Source organism: Eulemur rufifrons, chromosome 2 (assembly GCF_041146395.1).
Source record: "Eulemur rufifrons isolate Redbay chromosome 2, OSU_ERuf_1, whole genome shotgun sequence".
Taxonomy (NCBI): Eukaryota; Metazoa; Chordata; class Mammalia; order Primates; family Lemuridae; genus Eulemur; species Eulemur rufifrons.
The window spans coordinates 47,288,008-47,310,672 of NC_090984.1; the positions used below are offsets into that span (position 1 = coordinate 47,288,008).

The window sequence follows — 22,665 nt, forward strand, 5'->3', positions numbered from 1 at the left end:
GTCATTCCTTTTAGGTGTTCCTCATGGGAAACCTTTATCATAGTCCTTATAATATAGTACTATAATCAATGCATTATTTGTGTGTCTTCCACCAAACTGTGAACTCCTAGAGAGCAGGGTCTGTGTTTTGGTCAGCTTTATATCCCCTGGGCCTAGTTCCACATCTGGTAGTAGATTTTCAGTAAAAGTCCCTTAGTTAGGTGCTCAATAAATGTGTAAGTCCCATGTTGATAATGTAATAAGGAAATAAAAAGGAACTTAAAAGACAATGTCTTTCTTCCTTTTCCTAGGAAGTTATTGCCAATGCCATTTTAAACAACAAAATACCAGAGGCACAGACTTTCTTCAGGATTAATGGTCATTCTGCTCAAAGACTTGAGGAGCTGATCAGAATAGGCCTAGGTTTGGTCTTTGACAATTTAAAAAAGAAAAATATAAAGGAAGCCTCTGAACTTTTGAAGAATATGGTGAGTGGTGTGATCTGTTTGGTCTTAGTCTTAATATGTATTTCTAGGTACTATAAAATTTCTAGGTACTATACAAATTTGTAGTCATAGTTGTGTCACAAACTAAGAATGAAATTAACAATACTGAAAAATATTTTGGTGCTGAGAACTTTTTTTTCCCCCCTTTTTTTAGAGACAGGGTTTCGCTCTGTTGCCTGGGCTAGAGTGCCATGGTGTGATCATAGCTCACTGCAACCTGAAACTCCTGGGCTCAAGCAATCTTTCTGCCTCAGCCTCCTGAGTAGCTAGGACTACAGGTGCTCACGACTACCCCCAGCTAATTTTTCTTTTTTGTAGACAGGGTCTCACTCTGTTGCTTGGGCCAGAGTACAGTGGCATAATCATAGCTCACTGCAACCTCTAACTCCTGGGCTCAACCAATCCTCCTGCCTCAGCCTTCCAGGTAGCTGAGATTACAGGTGTGCACCACCACACTTGGCTAATTTTTCTATTTTTTGTAGAGACAAGGTCTCACTGCATTACTCAGGCCGGTCTCAACCTTCTGGCCTCAAGTGATCCTCCTGCGTTGATCTCCCAAAGGGCTGGGATTACAGGCGTGAGCTACCGCACCTGGTCTCTGAGAACTTTCTTGAAGAGATCCCCCCCCCAGGTTTATTGAGATATGATTGACAAAAATTGTATACATTTAAAATATACAACATGATGTTTTGATATATGTGTACATTGTGAAAAGATAACCACAATCAAGCTAATTGATTTATCTATTACCTCATGTAGTTACATGTATGTATATGTGGGGAGAACACTTGAGATCTACTCTCTTAGAAAATTTCAAGTATACAATGTATTGTTATGATATTAACTTTAGTCACTATGCTATACATAGTTCTGCAGAACTTATTCATCTTATAACTAAAAGTATGCACTCTTGACCAGTATCTCCTACTTTCCCCTATCCCCCAACCCCTGGTAAGTATCATTCTACTCTCTGTTACTGTGAGTTCAACTTTTTTTTTTTTTAGATTCTGCATGTAAGTGAGATCATGCAATATTTGTCTTTCTGTATCTGGCTTATTTCACTTAGCTTAATGTCCTCCAAATTCATCCATGTTGTTGAAAATGGCAGGATTCCTTCTTTTTTTTTTTGAGACAGGGTCTCACTCTGTTGCCTGGGCTAGCATGCAATGGTGTCATCATAGCTCACTGCAACCTCAAACTCCTGGGCTCAAGCAATTCTCCTGCCTCAGCCTCCCAAATAGCTGGGACAAGTGTGTACCACCACACCCGGCTAATTTTTTTTAATTTTGTAGAGATGGAGTCTTGCTCTTGCTTAGGCTGGTCTTGGACTCCTGACCTCAAGCAATCCCTCTGCCTTGGCCTCCCAAAGTGCTAGGATTGTAGGTGTGAGCCACCATGCCTGGCCAGGATTTCCTTCTTTTTTAAGGCTGAATTATATTCCATTGTAAATATATACCACATTTTCTTTATCCATTTATCTATCGGGGAGCACAAGTTGTTTCCATATCTCTTGAAGAGATTTTTAAGTGGAGTGTCCATCATCTGCTCTCTTTTAGACCTGGCACTTTGATTAGGAGACAGTGTTTCTCATAGAAGATTTCACACATGTCAAAGCATGCGTAGAACCTCATTATTTATTGGAGGGCATTCTATATTGTTCATGTGACCCCTTACATCTCCATTTGAACTTTCCAGTAGATTATGCCTTTGTTGGGGCTTTCTGCTCCATGGTTTTACTTCATGTGAGAAAGGGGAGTCCTAGAAGTAGGACTCCCAGACTAAGCTGAGATCTGCCCCTAATCTGCATGGTTGGAGTCTTGCCCATGTGGAAGTGCAGAGGCATTGAGCTATGTATGTAATAGGTGGTTGTTTATGTTGACCTTTGTTTTCAAGTGAATCATCATAGCACATTGCTATAGTTTTGGTACTGTGGTAGCCTGGTGTTACCTTAAATTGTTCTGTGTGTTGCCTTTGCTCTGATAAAATGCTTAAGGACTTTATGGATAGGCAGTAAATATTATAAGAAATGTAGAAAAACGAATTTTCACAAGAGCAGAAAAGCTGTGGAGTTCTAACAGGATACATGTCTATAATAGAGTATTTCTGTATCTTACGTATATTTATGTTCAAAATGCTTCCATTACAAAATGCAAGTTTTTTTTTGTTTGTTTTTTGTGTTTATTATAGGGCTTTGATGTAAAAGACGAGTTGCTCAAGATATGCTTCTATACAACTGATAAAAATATACGGGACTTTTTGGTAGGTATAGATAGTTTACATTTTCTAGAAAGCCTTAATGAAAAAGTAGGAAAAAACCTTGGAAGAAAAACTTTAAAATGATTTTAATAGTATTTAGTAAGTAAAGTATGATGACTCCTTCATCTTTTTTAAAGGATCTGTGGCAAAGGAAAATCTGTGTGAATATATATAAACTCAAAATTTCAAAATATAATTCTTAAATGGCATTTACTCTCATGACATGTTTTTTCCAAATGTGCTTGAATTTTGTGAGGTCACTGCTTTAATTTTTATTCAAGGTTGAAATTTTAAAAGAAAAAAGTTATTTTTCTGAAAAAGAAAAAAGAACTATAGACTTCGTGCATCAAGTTGAGAAGTTTTATCTGGAACATTTCCAAGAAAATATGCAGATCCAGGCCTTGCCCAGGTAGTCTCATTAGTCCCCTTTTGATAATATTGGAAGAATATTGTAAGTAGTATTTAGTTTGTAATTGTTAGTGAGCCCCAGTTTCTTATGTTGAAGCCATGCCTGCATTCTCCATGAGGATAAAGCTCGTATCAGACAGAAGGGACTCAAGAATTTCCTGTCATTTTAATATTTGCATAATTAGAATTATGTGTTCCCCAAAAAGTGGAAGTTCTTGAGCAGATAAAAAGGAATGATGCCTTTTCCTCCAAAATTAAAAAAAATTTATGTCACTGTTTTTAGGTGTTGGATTAAGGAACAAGATTTTTTCAAGCACAAATCTGTTTTGGATTCATTCCTGAAATATGATTGTAAAGATGAATTTAGCAAACAGGACCATAGAATTGTGTTAAATTGGGCTCTGTGGTGGGATCAACTAACGCAAGAATGCATCCTTCTCCCCAAGATAAGTCCAGAAGGCAAGTGTGAGAGAGCCTGAAATATGAACATACTGAATGAGGTTTAATATAGGTATTGGTATTTGAATATTTTGATGTGTCTCTATTTTAGAATTCCTTTTGGGGGGAAAATATGAAGATTTTTAAAAATGTTAAGTCATTGCATTATAACCTCTTAAGGTTTTTGTGAGGGATTTATAATATGATAATGAAAGAAAAAAGTCATATGGCTTAATGAATTGTGATTTCAAGGCTGAGTTTTCATCCCAGCTTCAAAGCAACATTCTTTGTTTTTCTCAAATAGTCTTTGAGTTTCTTCTTATGTAAATTGGGGATCTGTATCACCTTGGCACGCTGGGGAATAACCAAGAATAGTCCGCAGTGGCAATTCAGAGAGTCAAATTCATGTTTATTATTACAACCGAAGGTTTTTCTTTATCTATATTAAGGGAAAGAGAAAGGAAGAAAAGGGTTGAACAGATAAATGAAATGCACAGCCAATACCCAAGTTTAATTTTTTTTTTTTTTTTGAGACAGAGTCTCACTCTGTTGCCCAGGCTAGAGTAAGTGCCATGGCATCAGCCTAGCTCACAGCAACCTCAAACTCCGGAGCTCAAGGGATCCTCCTGTCTCAGCCTCCCGAGTAGCTAGGACTACAGGCATGCACCACCATGCCCGGCTAATTTTTTTCTATATATATTTTTAGCTGTCCATATAATTTCTTTCTATTTTTAGTAGAGATGGGGTCTCGTTCTTGCTCAAGCTGGTCTCGAACTCCTGAGCTCAAACAATCCGCCCACCTCGGCCTCCCAGAGTGCTAGGATTACAGGCGTGAGCCACCGCGCCCGGCCCCAAGTTTAATTTTAACCACCATAGTAATGAGAAACAACATTTAGCTCTTCTTTGGGCTATGGTATTGATTATAAAATGAACAACACAAAAGAGTAAAATAGTAAAAGAAGCAGAGGACCTGAATAATTCATATATCAATATTTATGTCCAGATTGTTATATTTACTCAGTAGTTAATTCAGTGTTGAGTCTCATGTCAATAAACATAATTCATTACTGTTTTAAAATGTGTTTTATTCTTCATGTAGCATACAAGTCATATTCCCCTGAAGCCCTCTGGAGGTACCTCACAGCTCGCCATGATTGGTTAAGCATTATCTCGTGGATTGGAGAATTTCAGACCCAGGATAATTATGCTTCACTTCAACAGAACAAGTGGCCCCCTCTGACTGTTGATGTTATTAATCAGAATACTTGCTGCAACAGCTACATGAGGAATGAAATTTTAGATAAGCTGGCCAGGTATTGTAACTGTTGAACTAATCCCCAGTGGGAAGAATAAGAATAAAAGAGAAGAGCAATAAAAAATAATGGTATTGGTTTTCCTTTGAAATGCCATAAATCTAATACAGTGTTGTTTCATATTATTATAAAATTTAAAGGGCATTATCTTATACTGAGGTTTTAAAGTCATATACATTTAACATGTGGTAGTGGATAGGCTCTCAAATTCTGGATATAGATTCTTCCCAAAACATTCTATGTGCTTTGGTGTACTGCCCTTGTCAATAGTGCTATAAGGAACAAGTGGCAAGAGCTGAAATGAGTATACTTTAGTATCCTGTAATTGTCTCACACTCGTCTCCATGTTATCACTGCACCCATGTGCCATGTATGGCCTTGAACTAAGGAGGACTGCTGAGTTAAAAAATAGTAAGAAGAAGCTCTTGAAGTAGTAAGTGCAAATTTTAAACCTTAGTTCATTTCTAAAAATCTGTTAGATTGAACCATATGAACTTGACATTTGTGTGGGTCAGAAATGGTTGAATATCAATAATTTCATATGGCTGAATCTAATCTATCTTCCTAAGCTATTGAAATATTTTAAGGAAAGTTAATAACATGTATGTTAATTTTTTAAGTTTCTTAAACCTATTTCATATGTGTTATTTTCTGCTTATTGTGGGTATACTTATAGCTGTGTTGTTCTACCCAACTTAAAGATACGGAGAGTCAGATCCAGAGAACTTAAGAGCTTTGCCCAAGCCAATTAGTTACAGACTTGAGTCCTTTAACCCCACTGACTTTCTATTCACTCTTCTTTCCGTTGCACTAAATGCTCTTGTTTACTAAAAGTAAAATGTTATAGAATTTGTATGTTTTATCAGATATTTTGTTTAGTATTGGGTTTAAAAAGCTAATATATGCATAGTTTATGAATTATGAAGTTAGTGAATTAATGAAATATACTACACTAATAGATTAAAAGTAAAATATCATACCACCCTGTTAGATCCAGAAATGCATTTGATAAAATTCAACATCTATTTATGATAAAAACTATTAGGCAAACTAAGAATAGATACAAACTCCCTTCACTTAAAAGAGGCATCTAAAAAAATCCTACCAGCCAACAGCTGGAAGCTGTTTTACCATACTTGATGATAAAACATTGTGATCATTCTCCTTAGATTTGGATCAAGACAAGCCTGATATCAGTTCTTCCCAAAGGTCTTCTTGACCTTTAGATATAGTGCAATCTCAATAAAAGCCCCAGCAAGTCTTTTCTGTAGATTATGACAAGCTGATTGTAAATATTTATATGGAAATGTAGAGGATCAAGATGAACCCTGAAAAGTTGTCCTACCAGATACCAAATCTTATTCTAAAGTTATAGCAATTAAGACAGTGGAAGTATTGGTTCAGCGACATACAAATAGACCAGAAGAGAAGGGTGAGCATGGAAAGAGACCTATACATGATCCTTTTCTATATGACAAAGGTGGTACTGTGGAACAGTGGGGAAGGAATTATCTTTTTGACACTAGGACCTGGGGTAACTGAATAGCTAGATTTGGGGGAAAATGGAATTGGACCCACTACCTCATAGCATACATTAAATAAATTCCAGGTAGATTTTTAACACCTAAATGTCAAATGTGAAACTGTAAAGCTTTGGAAGATGCTATAGGAGAGCATCTTCATGACCTTGGGAATCCTAGGGTATGGTTTCTAAAAGGCTTGAAGGGGCAAAGGAAGAACAGTTACTGAGACCAAGGGAGCTGCCTGGCAGGAATTGTGGCCCTTAGTGGAAGTTGTCAGCCAACCTGCAGTCACCCAGCACAGAGAGGCAGAGTATCCTCCTTTCTTTCTGACTTTTCTTTGTTTTTGAGACAGAGTCTTGCTCTGTCACCCTTGCTAGAGTGCAGTGGTGTCATCAGCTCACTGCAACCTCAAACTCCTGGGCTCAACTGATCCTCCTGCCTCAGTCTCTCTAATAGCTGGAACTACAGGTGAGCACCACCACTCCTGGCTAATTTTTTCTGGTTTTAGTACAGACGGGGTCTCATCCTTGCTCAGGCTCGTCTCAAACTCCTGAGCTAAAGTGATCCTCCTGCCTTGGCCTCCCAGAGTGCTAGGATTTACAGGCATGAGCCACAGTGCCCAGCCCCTTCTTTCTGACTCTTATCTTCTGATTGGACCCTCCCATAGGATGAACCAAAACACAAGTCTGAGGGCACTATAATCTTGTGGTGTAGCCCACATGGGTAAGCCTTTGGGAACACAGAGCAGGCTAGAGAAGAGTAAAGCTTGGTTCTGAGGGGAAAGATACCAGCACATAGGCATTTCACAAAAAAAGAAGCATAAATGGCCAATAAACGTATGAAAAGATGTTCTTTCTCATGTGTACTTATGAAAATGCAAATTTATTTTACCCAAAATCTAGAAATAACTAAAATGACCTTCAAAGGTAGAGTGAATAAATAAAAGGTAGTATATTCATACAATGGAACACTATATAACAATGAAAACTAACAGACTATAGCCACAGGTATCAACACAGATAAATCATACAATGTTGAGTAGAAGAAACAAGGTAGAGAACAATACAGCCAGAATGTTCCATTTATATATAAAGTTCAAAACAGGCAAAAATCAAACCATATGTTATTTGGGGCTACATATATGGGGGATAAACCATGAATAAATGTAAGGGAATGGTTATCACAAAAGTCAGGATAGTGATTACCTCTGGGGGTAGCAAAGGACATGCAGTGGGGGAGGAATACACCAAGGGCCTCAAAGGTATAATGTTTTATAATCTGGGTGGTGGTTACCTGGTGTTTTTTTAAACTCCCATTTGCAGGCATATATATTCTGTACTATTCCTTTTCATGGTATATATGATGTATTTAACAGTAAATTTTAAAGAAGTAATATATACATGCCAACCTCTATTCTTATTGAGTAGTTTGTTTAAGTTATTCTGCTCCAGCTTCTTCATTTTGTTTGGGTAGTTTGGTGAATTTCTCAGATGTGCTCAGAGCATCAAGCTTCAAGAGCTAACTACTGTTGCTGTATGGGGTTGTACAGTTCTGGTCAAAAACCAAAAAATATCAATAGCTTGGTTTAGGTTTTTGAAATAGTGAAGATAATTTGAGACTGTCATTACTACTTTTAAATACTGTAATGGAGCAGAAACCTTTATTGGAAACTAGCAAAATATGTATCTTAGAACATATTTATAGAGTAACATATTAAATATACAGCCTTAATTTATAAATACTGATTTTTAGGTAATTGAGATTGAAACAATGGAAATGATTTCGTCTGCTCTGAACCTAGTAACTTTTTAACTTGCCATCCCTTAAACCTACCCAATAGGAGTGAGATTTTTCTTGCATCTGAATTAGAAGACTTTGAATGCTTCCTCCTAAGAATGAGCCGTATCGGGGGTGTGATACAAGATACCCTCCCTGTTCAAAACTACAAGACCAAAGAAGGTTGGGATTTCCATTCTCACTTCATTCTCTATTGTTTGGAACACAGTCTGCAGCATCTTCTTTATGTCTATCTCGACTGTTACAAGTGAGTACTGAGAATTGATTTGTCTTTGAGCTGGTTCTCAAGTTTCCTTTTCCATATTACCGCTGAGTGACTTTAGGAAATGTTAAGCATTCATATGAGGAATACTGATCTTTTTGAAGTAGTTTCCCCCACTCCAACAAATAGTACATCTTTAAGTTAAATGCTACATTCAACTAAATGCTTATGTGTTTTTTTGGTGGTATTTTGTGATATCTCTCTTAACCATTTAAGTAACTTGACATTAGAATAATAACGGAAGAAATGCTTTAAAATGTTTGAGAGGGGCTGAGTGCCTGGTGGCTCACACCTGTGATCCTAACACTTTGGGAGGCCTAGGCGGGAAGATGGCTTAAGGCCAAGAGTTTAAGACCAGCCTGGGCAATGGAGAGACCCCATTTGTACAAAAAATTTTTTTAAAAATTAGCTGAGCATGATGGCACGTGCCTGTAGCCCCAGCTACTTGGGAGGCTGAAGTGGGAGGATCACTTGAGCCCAGAAGTTGGAGGCTGCAGTGGGCCAGTGAGATATGATTGGGCCACTGCACTACAGCCTGGGCCACAGAGTGAGACCCTATCTCTAAAAAAAAAATAAAAAAACTTTGAGAGGAAGATTCTAAAGATTCACTTGGAATTCTTTGATACTTTCATTACCAGGAGAATACTAAACAACTTTGATTTCATAGCCACTGCAAGGTGTATTAGATATGCTCTAATATTTATAGTTATATAGACACAGAGAAAGATACATCAGTATGTATCTATCTACGGTCAACCTGCAGAATCACATCTGTGGCCAGTGTTAATTGCTATTAAATCAGTATTAACAACAATAATAGAAGTAGTCTCTAAAATATGAATGCTTATAATGCTGTTGGCACTAAGCTAAGTGCTATATAAGCATTATCTCATTTAATCTTCACAAAAACTCCTATCTCCATTTCACCAGTAAGGAAACTGAGACTTTGAGGAGAGACTAAGTACCTTGCTTAAGGCACACAGCTAATAAGTGGCAGAGCCAGATTTAATTCTACTTACGTTTGATTCTGGAAGCCACATTTGTACGCTAATAGAGAAGATATGTGTGTGTGTGTTGTAAAAACTAGGAGTTCAAAGATGTATTTTTGGTTCATAGCATTGAGGCTTACTTAGACACAAAAATGTTTTCTCCAAAGCTACTGGCGAGAGAACAAATTTAAGAGCCATATTTTCTAAGTACCTATTCTGAGCCTTAATTCCTCAGTCCTGGCCTCCCTATAGTTTTGTAAAAGTTTAAAAAACCCCTTATTAAGTTTGAAAATGCTAAAAAGTTTTTGTTGTAAAAACCAATAAAATATAAAGTATCTTAAAGTTCAAGGTATTTGTTAATCTTATACAGAGTTGGTAAAATTTCATCATGGTAGTGAACATACATGATGTCTCTAAAATTTTGTTTCCAGATAATAAGGAATATGTAAAATACAACACAAGAATGGGAGTATTTTGTGTTATATTTACTTTTAACTCCAAGATCCTTTTTTTATTTTTTAAATTTATATATACATATATATTTTTTGTGCCATTGACAGCTGAACAAGATTCTTTTTTTAAATGCTAGTTATCACCTGAGCAAATATGGTTGCAACTGTTTGTCTTACACGTTAATCAGAGAGGGCTTTTTTTATTTTGTTTTGTATACAGACTTAGTCCTGAAAATTGTCCCTTTTTGGAAAAAAAGGAGTTACATGAAGTGTACCCTTGGTTTGAATTTTTAGTTCAATGTCGACAAGTTTCTGGTAATTTAACAGGTAATTTAACACAAAAACTTGCTTTGGGTAAATAACTGGTCTGTTGAATGGTATTAAACTTGTGAACTCTTTAAATAAATTATTTGGCTGTAGTCAAATATCTGACTATAATCTAGGCTCATGCTTTACTTAAAGAAGACCAAAATGGTTAGCCTCTTTTCAGCCGAGAAAAGCTAGACCTGGAGTAGAGAGCTTGTGTGGTTGTATCCTCTTCCCCCTCCTTGGCCTTGTGCTCCGTTCTGTTTGTGTTTCTCTCACCCTGCCAGTTTATCATGGACTGAATTCTTGCTCTCTGATAGATTGACACCCCTTTTCTGTGAAGAAGTACTCTGTATTCCAGATGGCTGCTTTGAATCTTTTAGTGAGGATCTCCAAATGGAGTGAAAGAAAATCCACAGTATGTGTGGCGTGTCCTCTGTAATGGAGCTGCTGATGTAGAGCCTTGCTCTGGTTATAATCAGAAAAGCCCTGTTACTCCTGAGGACTCAACTGGTATTATCCGAGAGACACGGGGAAGGGGACAAGCTGAATGACTAAACAAGGCAAAGGATGTCAGCATCCAGTCTTTCAATTACATGTAATGCCCAGTTTTTCTCCATATGCAGAATTTTTTCATAATGTGGGTTTTTGTTTCTAGTTTTTGGGTGCTGATTATAAAGTAATATATATTTGTTGTGAAAAAAAAAATTAGAAGCCATAGACAACCACCAAGAAGGTAACACTGCCATAGGTAGATAGCCTAGGTACCTAGGAAGATAAGCACCCACAGATAATTGTTAATAATATTTTAATGTATTTTTATCCAGTTATCTTCCCTGTGCCTTTTTTTTTTTTTAACCTAGTCTGTATTGTATTTCATTCATCCAACAGGTATCTATTGAGTCTCTACCGTATGATAGACTATTATAAGTGCTAGGGATACAAGAGCATCTATGTTTTTGTAATACTGTTTTTTTGTGTGTGATATTAGAACATAAGAATTTTCCTGCATTCTTAGAGACAATGACAATTTTAAATTTCTACATAATATTTTATTATATGGATATGCCTTTATTTAATTTACTGTGCTCTCATATTTTGGCAATAAGACTTTTCAGTTTTTTCCTATTATAATTAATAGTCTTGAATATATTTGAATGTAAAATTTTTGTCCTTGTTTCAGATTATTCCTTAATACAGATAGTTTTCTGGATATAAAATTATTGGGTCAACGGTTGTACATGTTTTGAAGGTTCTTGCTGTAAGGCCAGATTGCTTGCCAAGGGATTTGTACCATCTTATCCATAAGTCTCAGTCTCTACTCACTCTGACTAGCTCCAGTGCTTGATGATGATGATTTTTTAAAAATTATTACTGATTTGATAGATGATATATGGCATCTAATTATTTAATTTGCATCTCTTTGTTGTGAATTATGTATTCTTATGTGTCAGGCATTTATATTTCTTTCTTTGTAAATTGATTATTTCTTTTGCCCATTTATCTGTTGGAGTCAGTTTGTCCATTTGTGTGTTTGGCATTGATTTGTATGAGCTCTTTGTCGAGGATGTTAATCATTAGGTTGTCATTTGGTGTGATTCTTTGTCCCCCCTAGTTCATTGTTACCTTTCAATTCTTTTTATTTGGACAGAAGTTTTTATGTAGACAGATCTTTCATTTTTTCCCTTTGTGATGTCTTCCCATTGCTTTTAAACTCAGTCCTTCTTACTGTGGATAGAGTTAAAAATTACTTTTCTTTCTCAGAATATTGTAATTCCTAATTAGTATTTATCCCTCTCAATGAGAAAAACATACTCTTTTCTTTTCCAGATCCCAAACTGATCTTTCAGGCTAGCCTTGCAAATGCTAAGATTTTGATTCCCACCAATCAGGCCAGTGTAAGCAGTATGCTATTGGAAGGACATACCCTCCTGGCCCTAGCTACTACCATGTATGCTCCTGGGGGTGTCAGCCAGGTACGGACAGAATTTTATGGCAACATTGGACTGATTTTGTGGGGGCCTGCCGGGGTGGATGACGGGCATGTGCAGTGTCCTGGCCTCACCTGGCCTTAAAAAAAAAAAAAAATTGGACTGATTTTAAATTTAGCAGAAATAACTGTGGACTGTCTAGATCTCCATTGATATTAAAATATAACCACTTTCAAGTATTTCATTAAAGAGCATAAAACAAGGGTGAATTTAAAAATTTTCTATCACATCTTAAGTTGAAAGGGAGTAGACAAGTTATACAGAGATTCTTTTTTCCCTTTAGTTTGTTTTATAATATTCCAGGTTTGTTTTCAGGATAGAATTAGGGTCTGATTGCTTCTGGGAGTAAACATACTTCAGATCTGTGGCTTGAGCGTAGTTCTCTACTATTTGCCCTCTTAGAGAGGTCAAAAGGAAACCATAATCTTTAGCTACCAATATAAACTCTATTGTGGGCTGGATTTGGTGGCTCACACCTGTAATCCCAGTGCTTTGGGAGGCCTATGTGGGAGGATTGCTTGAGGCCAGGAGTTCAAGACCAGCAGAGGGAGACCCAGTCTCTTAAAAAAGAGAAAAAAAAGAAAGAAAGAAATTAGGTGGGCATGGTGGCTATCTATGCCTGTAGTCCCAGCTATTCACTGGGATGAGAAGTGAGGCTGAGACAGGAAGATGACTTGAGCCCAGGAACTTCAAGGTTGTAGTGAGCTATAATCATGCCACTGCACTCCAGCCAGCGTGGATGACAAAGCAAGACTCCATCTTTAAAAAACAAAAACAAACCAAAAAACCCGACCTCTATTGAGGGATCTAGTGATATAGTGGAAATTTGCCCATCTTTCCTTTTTGAAAGTTTAGTGTGCCTGTTTAGAGGGAACTTAAGAATGCCATTTAATATCTAATCTTCAAAAGTTTATTACTGATGCTAGCTTAACTTAATGCCACCTTTTGTAGATTGTTGTAATATACCTTAACTTACATGGTTATTTCTTCCTTTATTTTTAATCATCTGTTAGAAATTAAGAATCGGAGAATAACTTCAAAGTTCAGAGGGAAGTCATCTAGTCTAGCCATTTTAAAATCTTTAGAAATATTTACTATTTAATATTTAATTTCATATTTAATATTTAAATATTTTAAACATTGTAGTAGCAGAGCCTTTTTTCAAAGTTTCTCCATATCCAGCTTGAAAACCACTGATTCAGCTCAGCTTCCTAACTTTGCATATGAGGAAACTGAGGCCTAATATTAAATATCTAGTCCAAGGTCACACAGCTAGTTTGTCTTAGAACCAGAACTAGAACTGTTAACTTATGACTATATGTACAATGCTGTTTTCACTACCGCATACTCTGTCAAGCCAATCTTGTTTCACAAAGGTTTAAATTTGAGAAGGGGAAAAACATTTCTTTCCATCCTGTTATCTGTCTTTTTACTTAGGTTGTTCAGAATGAAGAAAATGAGAACTGTGTGAAGAAAGTGGATCCCCAGCTACTGAAGATGGCATTAACTCCTTACCCTAAGCTAAAAACTGCTCTCTTCCCACAGTGCACTGCTCCTACTGTCCTTCCACCTGATATTACACTCTACCACCTTATTCAGGTACAGTATTTAGGTAGCCAGTATTTAGGTGTATCAGTCAAAGTTCAGCCAGAAAAACAGAAACCACTCTAGGTCTAGGAGGGCATTTAACATAGGGAATTATACAGCATAATAGAATGGAGAAATCAAACGTGATGGTGAGAAAACCCAAAAATCAGCAAAACAGGAAGTCGTCAGCACCCCTAAGGCTGCAAGAACAGTGCGAGAAAGTGGTGTTATCAGAACCCAGAAGCTGGAGCCATCTCTGTCTGGTAGCTAAACTTTGCAACTAGGCCGCCTAGTGGGAACTGGGAACATAGAGTGTACGGCTAGGAACTTGGAGGATATACCCCAGGAAAACAAAGAAGGGGAAAAATATCTTGGCTTCTTCTCTTTTCCCACCTTTAACCTTCCATAGTGTCTCTTGTGTCTGTATTTATATGATAGCCAAAGAGCAAGGGAGGTTGGGAAATGCAGTCCCCTGCAATGCAGAGCAGAGTGGAAAGGGTGGAAGTGGATCAGAGAGCAGACAGACAGTTGACCAACATACTTGTCCACTGCTTTCATCAAAAGCTGCTCCATTCTGCCACTGATAATTTGTGTCCGTCTCTTTTGAGTGAATCGGGGCTGTTTAAATCAATGCTTCTTAATCTGTTCAGGGAAGGACTTCTTAAGAATGTGAAAGAACTGTGAACCTTCTACCTGAAAAAATTACACATATGCATATAATTTTGCTTATATTTTAAAGGGATTCAGGGATCCTCAGTTAAGAACACCTTCTTTTGCTCATTGCTTATTTCAAAAGATTTTTCCTTTTTTTCCCGGGGTACACATATTCTCGTAGTGTCTTCAATTCAGCATAAACTCTATAATTCTTTTAGAAAGACAAAATCTCTCTTACTTTAATGGAAGAATTCTTAGGGGTAGACTGGTACCACTCAAAAGTGTGGTCAGCAGATGGGTGCCAGTCCCTGAAAACTATTTGTTGCTGGAATGCAGTGAGATTAGGACCTTGTGCCAGAATGTAAATCTACTATGTCACAGGGTTTAGTTTAGTTCAGCAGGGTTGTTTTGTTTTTTTTTTTTGTAATACTTTGTTGAAGAAGGAAGCAGTATGGTGAATTTATACTCATGCAAGTGTCTTATCACAAACCAGCACTTTGAGTAGCACTGGTATAAACTATAAGTGGATTATATAAAAACATAGTTTCACTACCTAAAATGGTTTGGATCACCTTGAAATATAGTGGTTTCAGGTTGTTGCTTGTTCTGTTTTCAAGTTGACTGATCTAATTTTTTAGTAGTTATTTTAGGAAAAGTATTCCTTCTTTAATATACCACAAATTCTCCCTTAATTTTAAATCAAAGCTGCTCTTTCCTTGGCCATCCAAATTCTGACTTAATAGTTCTGCTTTTTCCTGTAACCCTCCCACCATCTGTTTATAGACTTTGCTAAACTTTTGACCTGAGCAAATTCCAAACAGCCACTACTCCCTGCTGCCAAACTTTTTCTGACTGGCTTGACCTTAGTCCAAGATTTCTTCTTTGACATCACTGATGTTGTTCATCACATGCCTTCAACCACTGCTCTAGCTGTCTTTCTCTTTCCTTTCCTTTCCTTTCCTGCCCTGCCCTTAGCTCATCTTCTCATGTTTATATGATAATTTGCTAGTCTTCAGCCCTCTTAACTTTTGATTCCATAGCATTTCTGAAGCCTGTTTGACATTATAATTTATGCTGCTTCTACCAAAAGAGAATAGACTTTGTAGACATAGTTTGACATAAACAGAGTCTTTAAAAGGAACATAGCCGGTTCTATTTTTATTAAGATAGAAAGATATGTCATATTCTATTTTGTTTTTAGCTGTGTTCAAAAAATTTATGTCCAGACTGATAAGGTCTTAAATTGTCTTGGAGAAGGGAAGCAGACTACCTCTGAAGTCCTTTTATATATTTTCTTTACTTATTTTAGAATCACTGAACTTCTCTGTTTGACTTTTCTCCTTTTACAGTCATTATCGCCCTTTGATCCTAGCAGATTGTTTGGCTGGCAGTCTGCCAACACACTAGCTATAGGAGGTAAGTCATCGGGGTTACTTCTTGCTTTAGAAGCATTTTAGCAATGTCAGTTGTAGAAGTTAATGTATGTAAAGCCAATCCAGTTTTTTTTTTTTTACTGCTTTTTATTTTAAAAATAAAGGTGCTTTCCAGTAGATAACACTTCTCAGGAGACTGAATTGAAAACATATTGTGAGTTAAAAGTTAATGTATTAGGTTACTAGTGCTGTTCTTGCTGGGAAATGCAATGTGTACCTATTTGCTTATATTTCTCCCTTTCCAAAAATCCCTCTTCATTTTCAATATAGTGGCATAAAAGCATAGATGTCAGCATTAAACAAATCCTGGCTGTGCCATATAATTGCCATATAACCTCTCTTCAATTCCCAATATATTAAGGTTAATAACAGTGACCACCTCACACAGTACTGTGAGAATGAAAGGAGGCAAGGCACTTAAAAAGCTCTCACATATTAAGTACCAGATGCACACACATTGCTATTCTCTGTAGACCACAAGAATTTCTCTGATTCTTGTGCTCTTCTTAAACTCTGTTTTTTCTATTTTTCTTTTACCTCTGTGCTTAGAGTTAACCTTTAATATCATGTTACCTGTGGTGGCTCTGTCTATATTACTCTAAATTAGGCTTTGCATTAGTATTTTGTACTTAGTATTACCCCATAAATATTTATTAACATACATAAAAATGAATTTTTAGTATATCCACTTTATAAGTTCAAATTTTGATATGTTGAATTCACTTAGTGTCTAGAGTCCAGTGCAGTGCCAGGCCTGTAATAGATGTTCAGTAAATATTTGCTGAGTACCAAAAACGTAACGTTTATTGCACTGTCAAAGAAAATACCTTTCTTTCTTTTTTTTTTTTTTTTTTTTTTTTTTGAGACAGAGTCTCACTCTGTTGCCCAGGCTAGAGTGAGTGCCGTGGCGTCAGCCTAGCTCACAGCAACCTCAAACTCCTGAGCTCAAGGGATCCTCCTGTCTCAGCCTCCCGAGTAGCTGGGACTACAGGCATGCACCACCATGCCCGGCTAATTTTTTCTATATATATTTTTAGCTGTTCATATAATTTCTTTCTATTTTTTAGTAGAGATGGGGTCTCGCTCTTGCTCAGGCTGGTCTCGAACTCCTGAGCTCAAACGATCCGCCCACCTCGGCCTCCCAGAGTGCTAGGATTACAGGCGTGAGCCACCACGCTCGGCCGAAAATACCTTTCTAATCTCAATGAAGTTACTAGAGAGTAGACAGAATCCTCTGTCCTGTTGTGATAGCTCCAGCTTCATCACGTAGCCAGCATCTTGACCTCCCCTTGGAGATTGAGCACTCTGCCATGTATGGTAGGGGAACAGAGAAGTTGAAGGTATGTTCCCTGCCTGGGTTTTAGAAGTTTTTGTTTGTTTGTTTGAGACAGGGTCTCACTCTGTCATCAGGGCTATAGTGCAGTGGTGTCATCATAAACTCACAGCAACCTTAAACTCCTAAGCTCAAGTGATCCTTCTGCCTCAGCCTCCCGAGCAGCTGGGGCTACAGGCATGTGGTGCCATGTTCAGCTGATTTTTCTATTTTTTGTAGAAATGGGGTCTAACTTTTGCTCAGGCTGGTCTCGAACTCCTGACCTCAAGCGATCCTCCCAACTCGGCCTCCCAAAGTGCTAGGATTACACGTGTGAACCACCGTGCCCGGCCCTGGTTTTTAGAAGTTTTAAAACAAGCTTGAGGAAATAAAGCACAAAGTAAATGAAATAGTTATCATGACAACATAATACATACTTATAAAATTGGAAAGTTGTATTTAACTAGAATGTTTATTTCTTTTTCCATATGGTTTTACCACTGAATAGGGATATAAGAAGACTGGTGACTTGGCTTCTGCTGCAGGCCAGAGTAAAATTTCCCTTCAGGTGGAGTTTTCTCTTATATAGTCTCCACACTAGGCCCCAACCTGCTATAAAAAAACTTATGGTCTTATTTGAATAAAAAACTCAAGTTTGCACATTTACACGTTAGTGCTGTATGCCTTACATGTACTCAGCAAATATTTAATGAATGGATGATTAGCTTTATTTTTTTTTTTTTTGAGACAGAGTCTCTCTCTGTTTCCCAGGCTAGAGTGAGTGCCGTGGCGTCAGCCTAGCTCACAGCAACCTCAAACTCCTGAGCTCAAGCGATCCTCCTGTCTCAGCCTCCCGAGTAGCTGGGACTACAGGCATGCGCCACTATGCCCGGCTAATTTTTTCTATATATATTTTTAGCTGTCCATATAATTTCTTTCTATTTTTAGTAGAGATGGGGTCTCGCTTTTGCTCAGGCTGGTCTCGAACTCCTGAGCTCAAACGATCCGCCCACCTCGGCCTCCCAGAGTGCTAGGATTACAGGCGTGAGCCACCGCACCAGGCCAGATGATTAGCTTTATATGTAATTATAAGTTACCAGAGTCACTCTGATCTCACAAAGAATACAGATAGGATCATATGACAAGTTTTTAACCTCAAAGGTTGAGTTTACGTTAAGTAATAGCTTTGTAAGATGACAGGTACCTGTCAGGTCTTCAAGTCTTTTTTGTGGGGGGAGCGAAGTCACAATGTGAAAGTCCCTGGAATTCCATGGGAAGATAAAACTTTATTTCAGAAATAAGCTTTGACATTTGAAAATAAGAACATATACATCGTTTTCTAGAACTGGTTCCTGGAACCAGTTCAAAATGTTATTTTATCTCCCTCTCTCTCTTTTTTTTTTTTTAATAGGTAGTAAGTGGTTAAGAGGCATTTAAAGAGCAGGGCTTGACAGGAGTGGCTATTTCATTCTAACTACAGTTGGCCCTTCATATCCATAGGTTCTGCATCTGAGGATTCAACCAACCTCAAATCGAAAATATTGGGAAAAAAAATAAAAAATAATAACACAAAAAACATACAAATAAAACAGTATAGTATAACAACTATTTACATAGCATTTACATTGTATTAGGTATTATAAACAATCTAGAGATAATTTAAAGTATATAAGAAGATGTACATAGGTTATGTGCAAATACTATGCTATTTTAAAGGGACATGAATGTCCATGGATTTTGGTATCTAGGGGTATCCTGGAACCAATCCCCTGTGGATGCTGAAGGACGACTGTACTCATAGCCAAATATCTTCTGACTTCAAATTTCTCTAAAAAGAGAAAATATTTTTTCCTGCTGTTTTCTGGAGCACAGAGGAACTTTAAATTTAGCTAGGCCGGGCGCGGTGGCTCACGCCTGTAATCCTAGCACTCTGGGAGGCCGAGGCGGGTGGATTGCTCGAGGTCAGGAGTTCGAGACCAGCCTGAGCAAGAGCGAGACCCCGTCTCTACTAAAAATAGAAAGAAATGATCTGGCCAACTAAAAATATATATAGAAAAAAAAATTAGCCGGGCATGGTGGCGCATGCCTGTAGTCCCAGCTACTCGGGAGGCTGAGGCAGTAGGATTGCTTAAGCCCAGGAGTTTGAGGTTGCTGTGAGCTAGGCTGACGCCACGGCACTCACTCTAGCCCGGGCAACAGAGCAAGACTCTGTCTCAAAAAAAAAAAATAAATAAAAAATAAATAAATAAATAAATTTAGCTATTCTGCCGGTCTTAGAAAGATGGTACCATCATTTGGATAATTAGGTGCCTTGTAAATATGGCATCAGAAAGTTAGTGATAACAAAATGAGAGTGTGGGAGGTTATTAATAAGGAGAAAAATATGTTCTTTTCAGATTATCTGTTGGAGAAAGGTGAGTTGGCTTTGGTGAATAGAAGACTCACACAAATATGTCAGAAGGGATTTCATTGTATAATGAGCTTTGTGAATGAATTAAAAAGCTCCCTTTGCAGATTTATAGAGATTTTACAGCTAAAGGGTTATTGATTATTGCCGTTGTGAACTTAAAAGATCCTCAAATATAGAATGAAAACAACTATAAGGATGGTTCAACATATGTAAATCAGTAAATATAATATTCCACATTAACAGAATGAAGGACAAAAACCATATAATCATATCAATAGAGGCGGAAAAAAGCATTTGGCAAAATTCAACATACTTTCATAATAGAAACTCTCAATCAATTAGATATAGAAGGAATGTACATCAACGTAATAAAGGCCATATTTGACCAGCCCACAGCTTTTGAGTATCCTGGAGCCAGTCCTCTGTGGATATACTGAGGGATGATTGTACTTGCATCCAATATATCATCTGACTTTGAATTTCTCTAAAAAGATAAATTTTTTTTTCTTTTGCACTCACATTGCCCTCTAAGAGGTCAGTCCTGAGTCCGCTTTCTTCTGTTCCCAGCAAGTGTACTTCAGTTGGTTCAGGGATGTTCTGGATACTGTGACTTCTCCCCACAGTTTTACATTAACATCTTTAACAACAGATGTGATGGTGTGCAACCAGGAAGACCCCATACTGAGAGAAGAAATCCCTGTACACCCCCAGTAGTCACTGAGCCTGTTCCACTGGCAGCCAGACCGTCCCAGGCCTCTGCCTCTGCCAAAGCTGTAGTTCAGTGGCCACAGCCCTCATAGGAGGAAGCTTCCTTTAACAAAATATCATGGAGCACTCCACCTGGCCCAGTCCTCTGAAATCATCTAGCCTAATGTGCTCATTTTATTTACAAGGATACAGAAGCCCAGAGAAAAGACTCATCCAAAGCACTCAGCAGGTTATACACAGAGACAGCTCTACAGTGCATTAGTACTCTCCTAAGACAGTCTCCAAGAAAAGAAAAAAGCAACTAAAATTACAAGTTTAGTGGGAGTAAAAAGCATTATTTATTGCAAGAGTTTTTATGTAGCTTCTCAAGTACACATCCTTGTATAAAATGAGGGTTACCTTTATACGTTGAAGTAAAATAAAACTATTAGATTTTGATGGGTTCAGAGTGATATAGTGATACAAAATGATTGTAGCAACTCTTTTTTCTCTTCTCTTCTCTTCTCCCCTTCCCTCCCCTCCCCTCTCCTCTCTCCTCTCCTCTGACAGGGTCTTGCTCTGTCGCCTAGGCTGGAGTTCAGTGGCCTCATCATAGTTCACTGCTACCTCAAACTTGTGGGCTCAAACAATCCTCCTGCCTCAGCCTCCTGAGTAGCTGCGACTACAGGCACACCACCGCACCTAATTTTTCTGTTTTTTGTGTAGATGGTGTCTTGCTCTTGGTCAGGCTGGTCTCGCACTCCTGACCTCAAGCAGTCTTCTCGCCTAAGCCTCCCGAAATGCTGGGATTACAGGCATGAGCTATCCCCCCCGACCCTGTTTTGTTTTACCATTGGAGAGTTAAGTTTTCCATGTGCAAAATCTGAAATTAACTGTGGTGAAGTGCAGAGGATTAATACTGCTCTACTTCCCTCCCAGATGCATCGAGTCATCTCCCACATTTCTCTAGCCCTGACCTGGTTAATAAATATGCTATAGTGGAACGTCTGAATTTTGCTTATTATTTACATCATGGAAGGCCATCATTTGCATTTGGTACTTTTCTGGTCCAGGAATTAACCAAGAGCAAGACTCCCAAGCAGCTGTGAGTATTTAAAATATAATTTTTACTCTTAAAAAAGGCATATCTGTTTTTTATATTTCTAGTAGAGAAAAAAAAGCGTATCTGTGTAGTATTTACACATACATTAAAAATGTACTGGAAACATATACCACAGTTAACAGTGATTACATTTGAATGATTTTTTTTTTCTTTTTTCATTTGTGCTTTTCTATGGCATTTAGTGTGTGTGATTTTTTGACAATAGGAAAAAAAGATTAATATTTTAAAATTATAGGGGATCTTATCAGCTGTTAGCAGTTACTCTAAGAATTCTATAAGGAGATGTGAATTTTGTATTTAAGATCATCCTTTTATAACTCATTCTTATAAAGCGCAGAATTGGGAAGAGTATTTGCTATAATAAACAGCTAAGTATAGATTTACTTTACTGGTTTGTTTTATAATAACAACGGCATATTGTACTGTAAAAATGTATTGAAATAGTTCAGAAAGGTGAAAATGAAAGATGAAAGTCCCTCAGTCTCCCATTCTCATTCCACATAGTAAATGCAATTTCTTGTGCATCTTTCCAGAAATTTTTCTATGTATGTAAGAGGCATGTATGAGTCCTTTAAAATGTGCTTTGTGATGTCAAACTTAAATTTTAAGTGGCATTGATATTCTTGGTAGTTTGTGTACATACTCGTAGTTGATCAGATCTCAAGTTGGCAGTCTTTCAGAAATTCTTCATGTCTTCTGGATGAAGGTGGAGAAGCAAGAATAATTTGGACTATGACTAGGTGTTTTAGGAAAAGGTAAATCTAGGGGAATGGGGGGCCATGGAGCCAGAAGACAACTGAAAAGCTACCAGGAACCTAAATGGATGTGTGCAAGGGGCAAAAAGGGAAGGGGGAGGAAGCCAAAAATCGCATGTCTGGCTGGCATTCTGTGTATCACTGATGTAATTCCATTGCTTTTCCTGGTGAGAAACAATGGTCATGTGCTGATGTGATTTTCATTCCTTTCTTTTTCAGGATCCAGCAAGTAGGCAATGAAGCCTATGTTTTAGGGCTCTCCTCCTTCCACATACCTTCAGTAGGAGCTGCCTGTGTTTGTTTCTTAGAATTGCTTGGCCTTGACAGCCTCAAGCTCAGAGTTGATATGAAAGTGGCCAATATAATTTTAAGCTACCAGTGTAGAAATGAAGATGCACAATACAGCTTTGTCAGAGAATCTCTAGGTATGGCACCTTTTCTTTGTGTGACTTGTTTTATTTAGATAAGAAGGGGTGAATAGGTC

At 37.7% G+C, this 22,665-nt stretch overlaps 1 protein-coding gene across 3 annotated transcripts in view; it reads left to right on the forward strand.

Moving 5' to 3' along the window:
• The window catches only part of SPG11 (SPG11 vesicle trafficking associated, spatacsin), a 76,939-nt gene that overhangs the window by 26,805 nt on the left and 27,469 nt on the right, over nt 1-22,665 (forward strand). For all 3 annotated transcript variants that reach the window (XM_069483942.1, XM_069483962.1, XM_069483952.1), the window contains exons 11-22: nt 291-467; nt 2,673-2,744; nt 3,023-3,150; nt 3,433-3,608; nt 4,687-4,900; nt 8,264-8,467; nt 10,144-10,250; nt 12,060-12,205; nt 13,658-13,819; nt 15,811-15,877; nt 21,243-21,408; nt 22,401-22,606. In XM_069483942.1, coding sequence (XP_069340043.1) covers nt 291-467; nt 2,673-2,744; nt 3,023-3,150; nt 3,433-3,608; nt 4,687-4,900; nt 8,264-8,467; nt 10,144-10,250; nt 12,060-12,205; nt 13,658-13,819; nt 15,811-15,877; nt 21,243-21,408; nt 22,401-22,606 — 1,825 coding nt within the window. The remainder of the gene's footprint in view (nt 1-290; nt 468-2,672; nt 2,745-3,022; nt 3,151-3,432; nt 3,609-4,686; nt 4,901-8,263; nt 8,468-10,143; nt 10,251-12,059; nt 12,206-13,657; nt 13,820-15,810; nt 15,878-21,242; nt 21,409-22,400; nt 22,607-22,665) is intronic.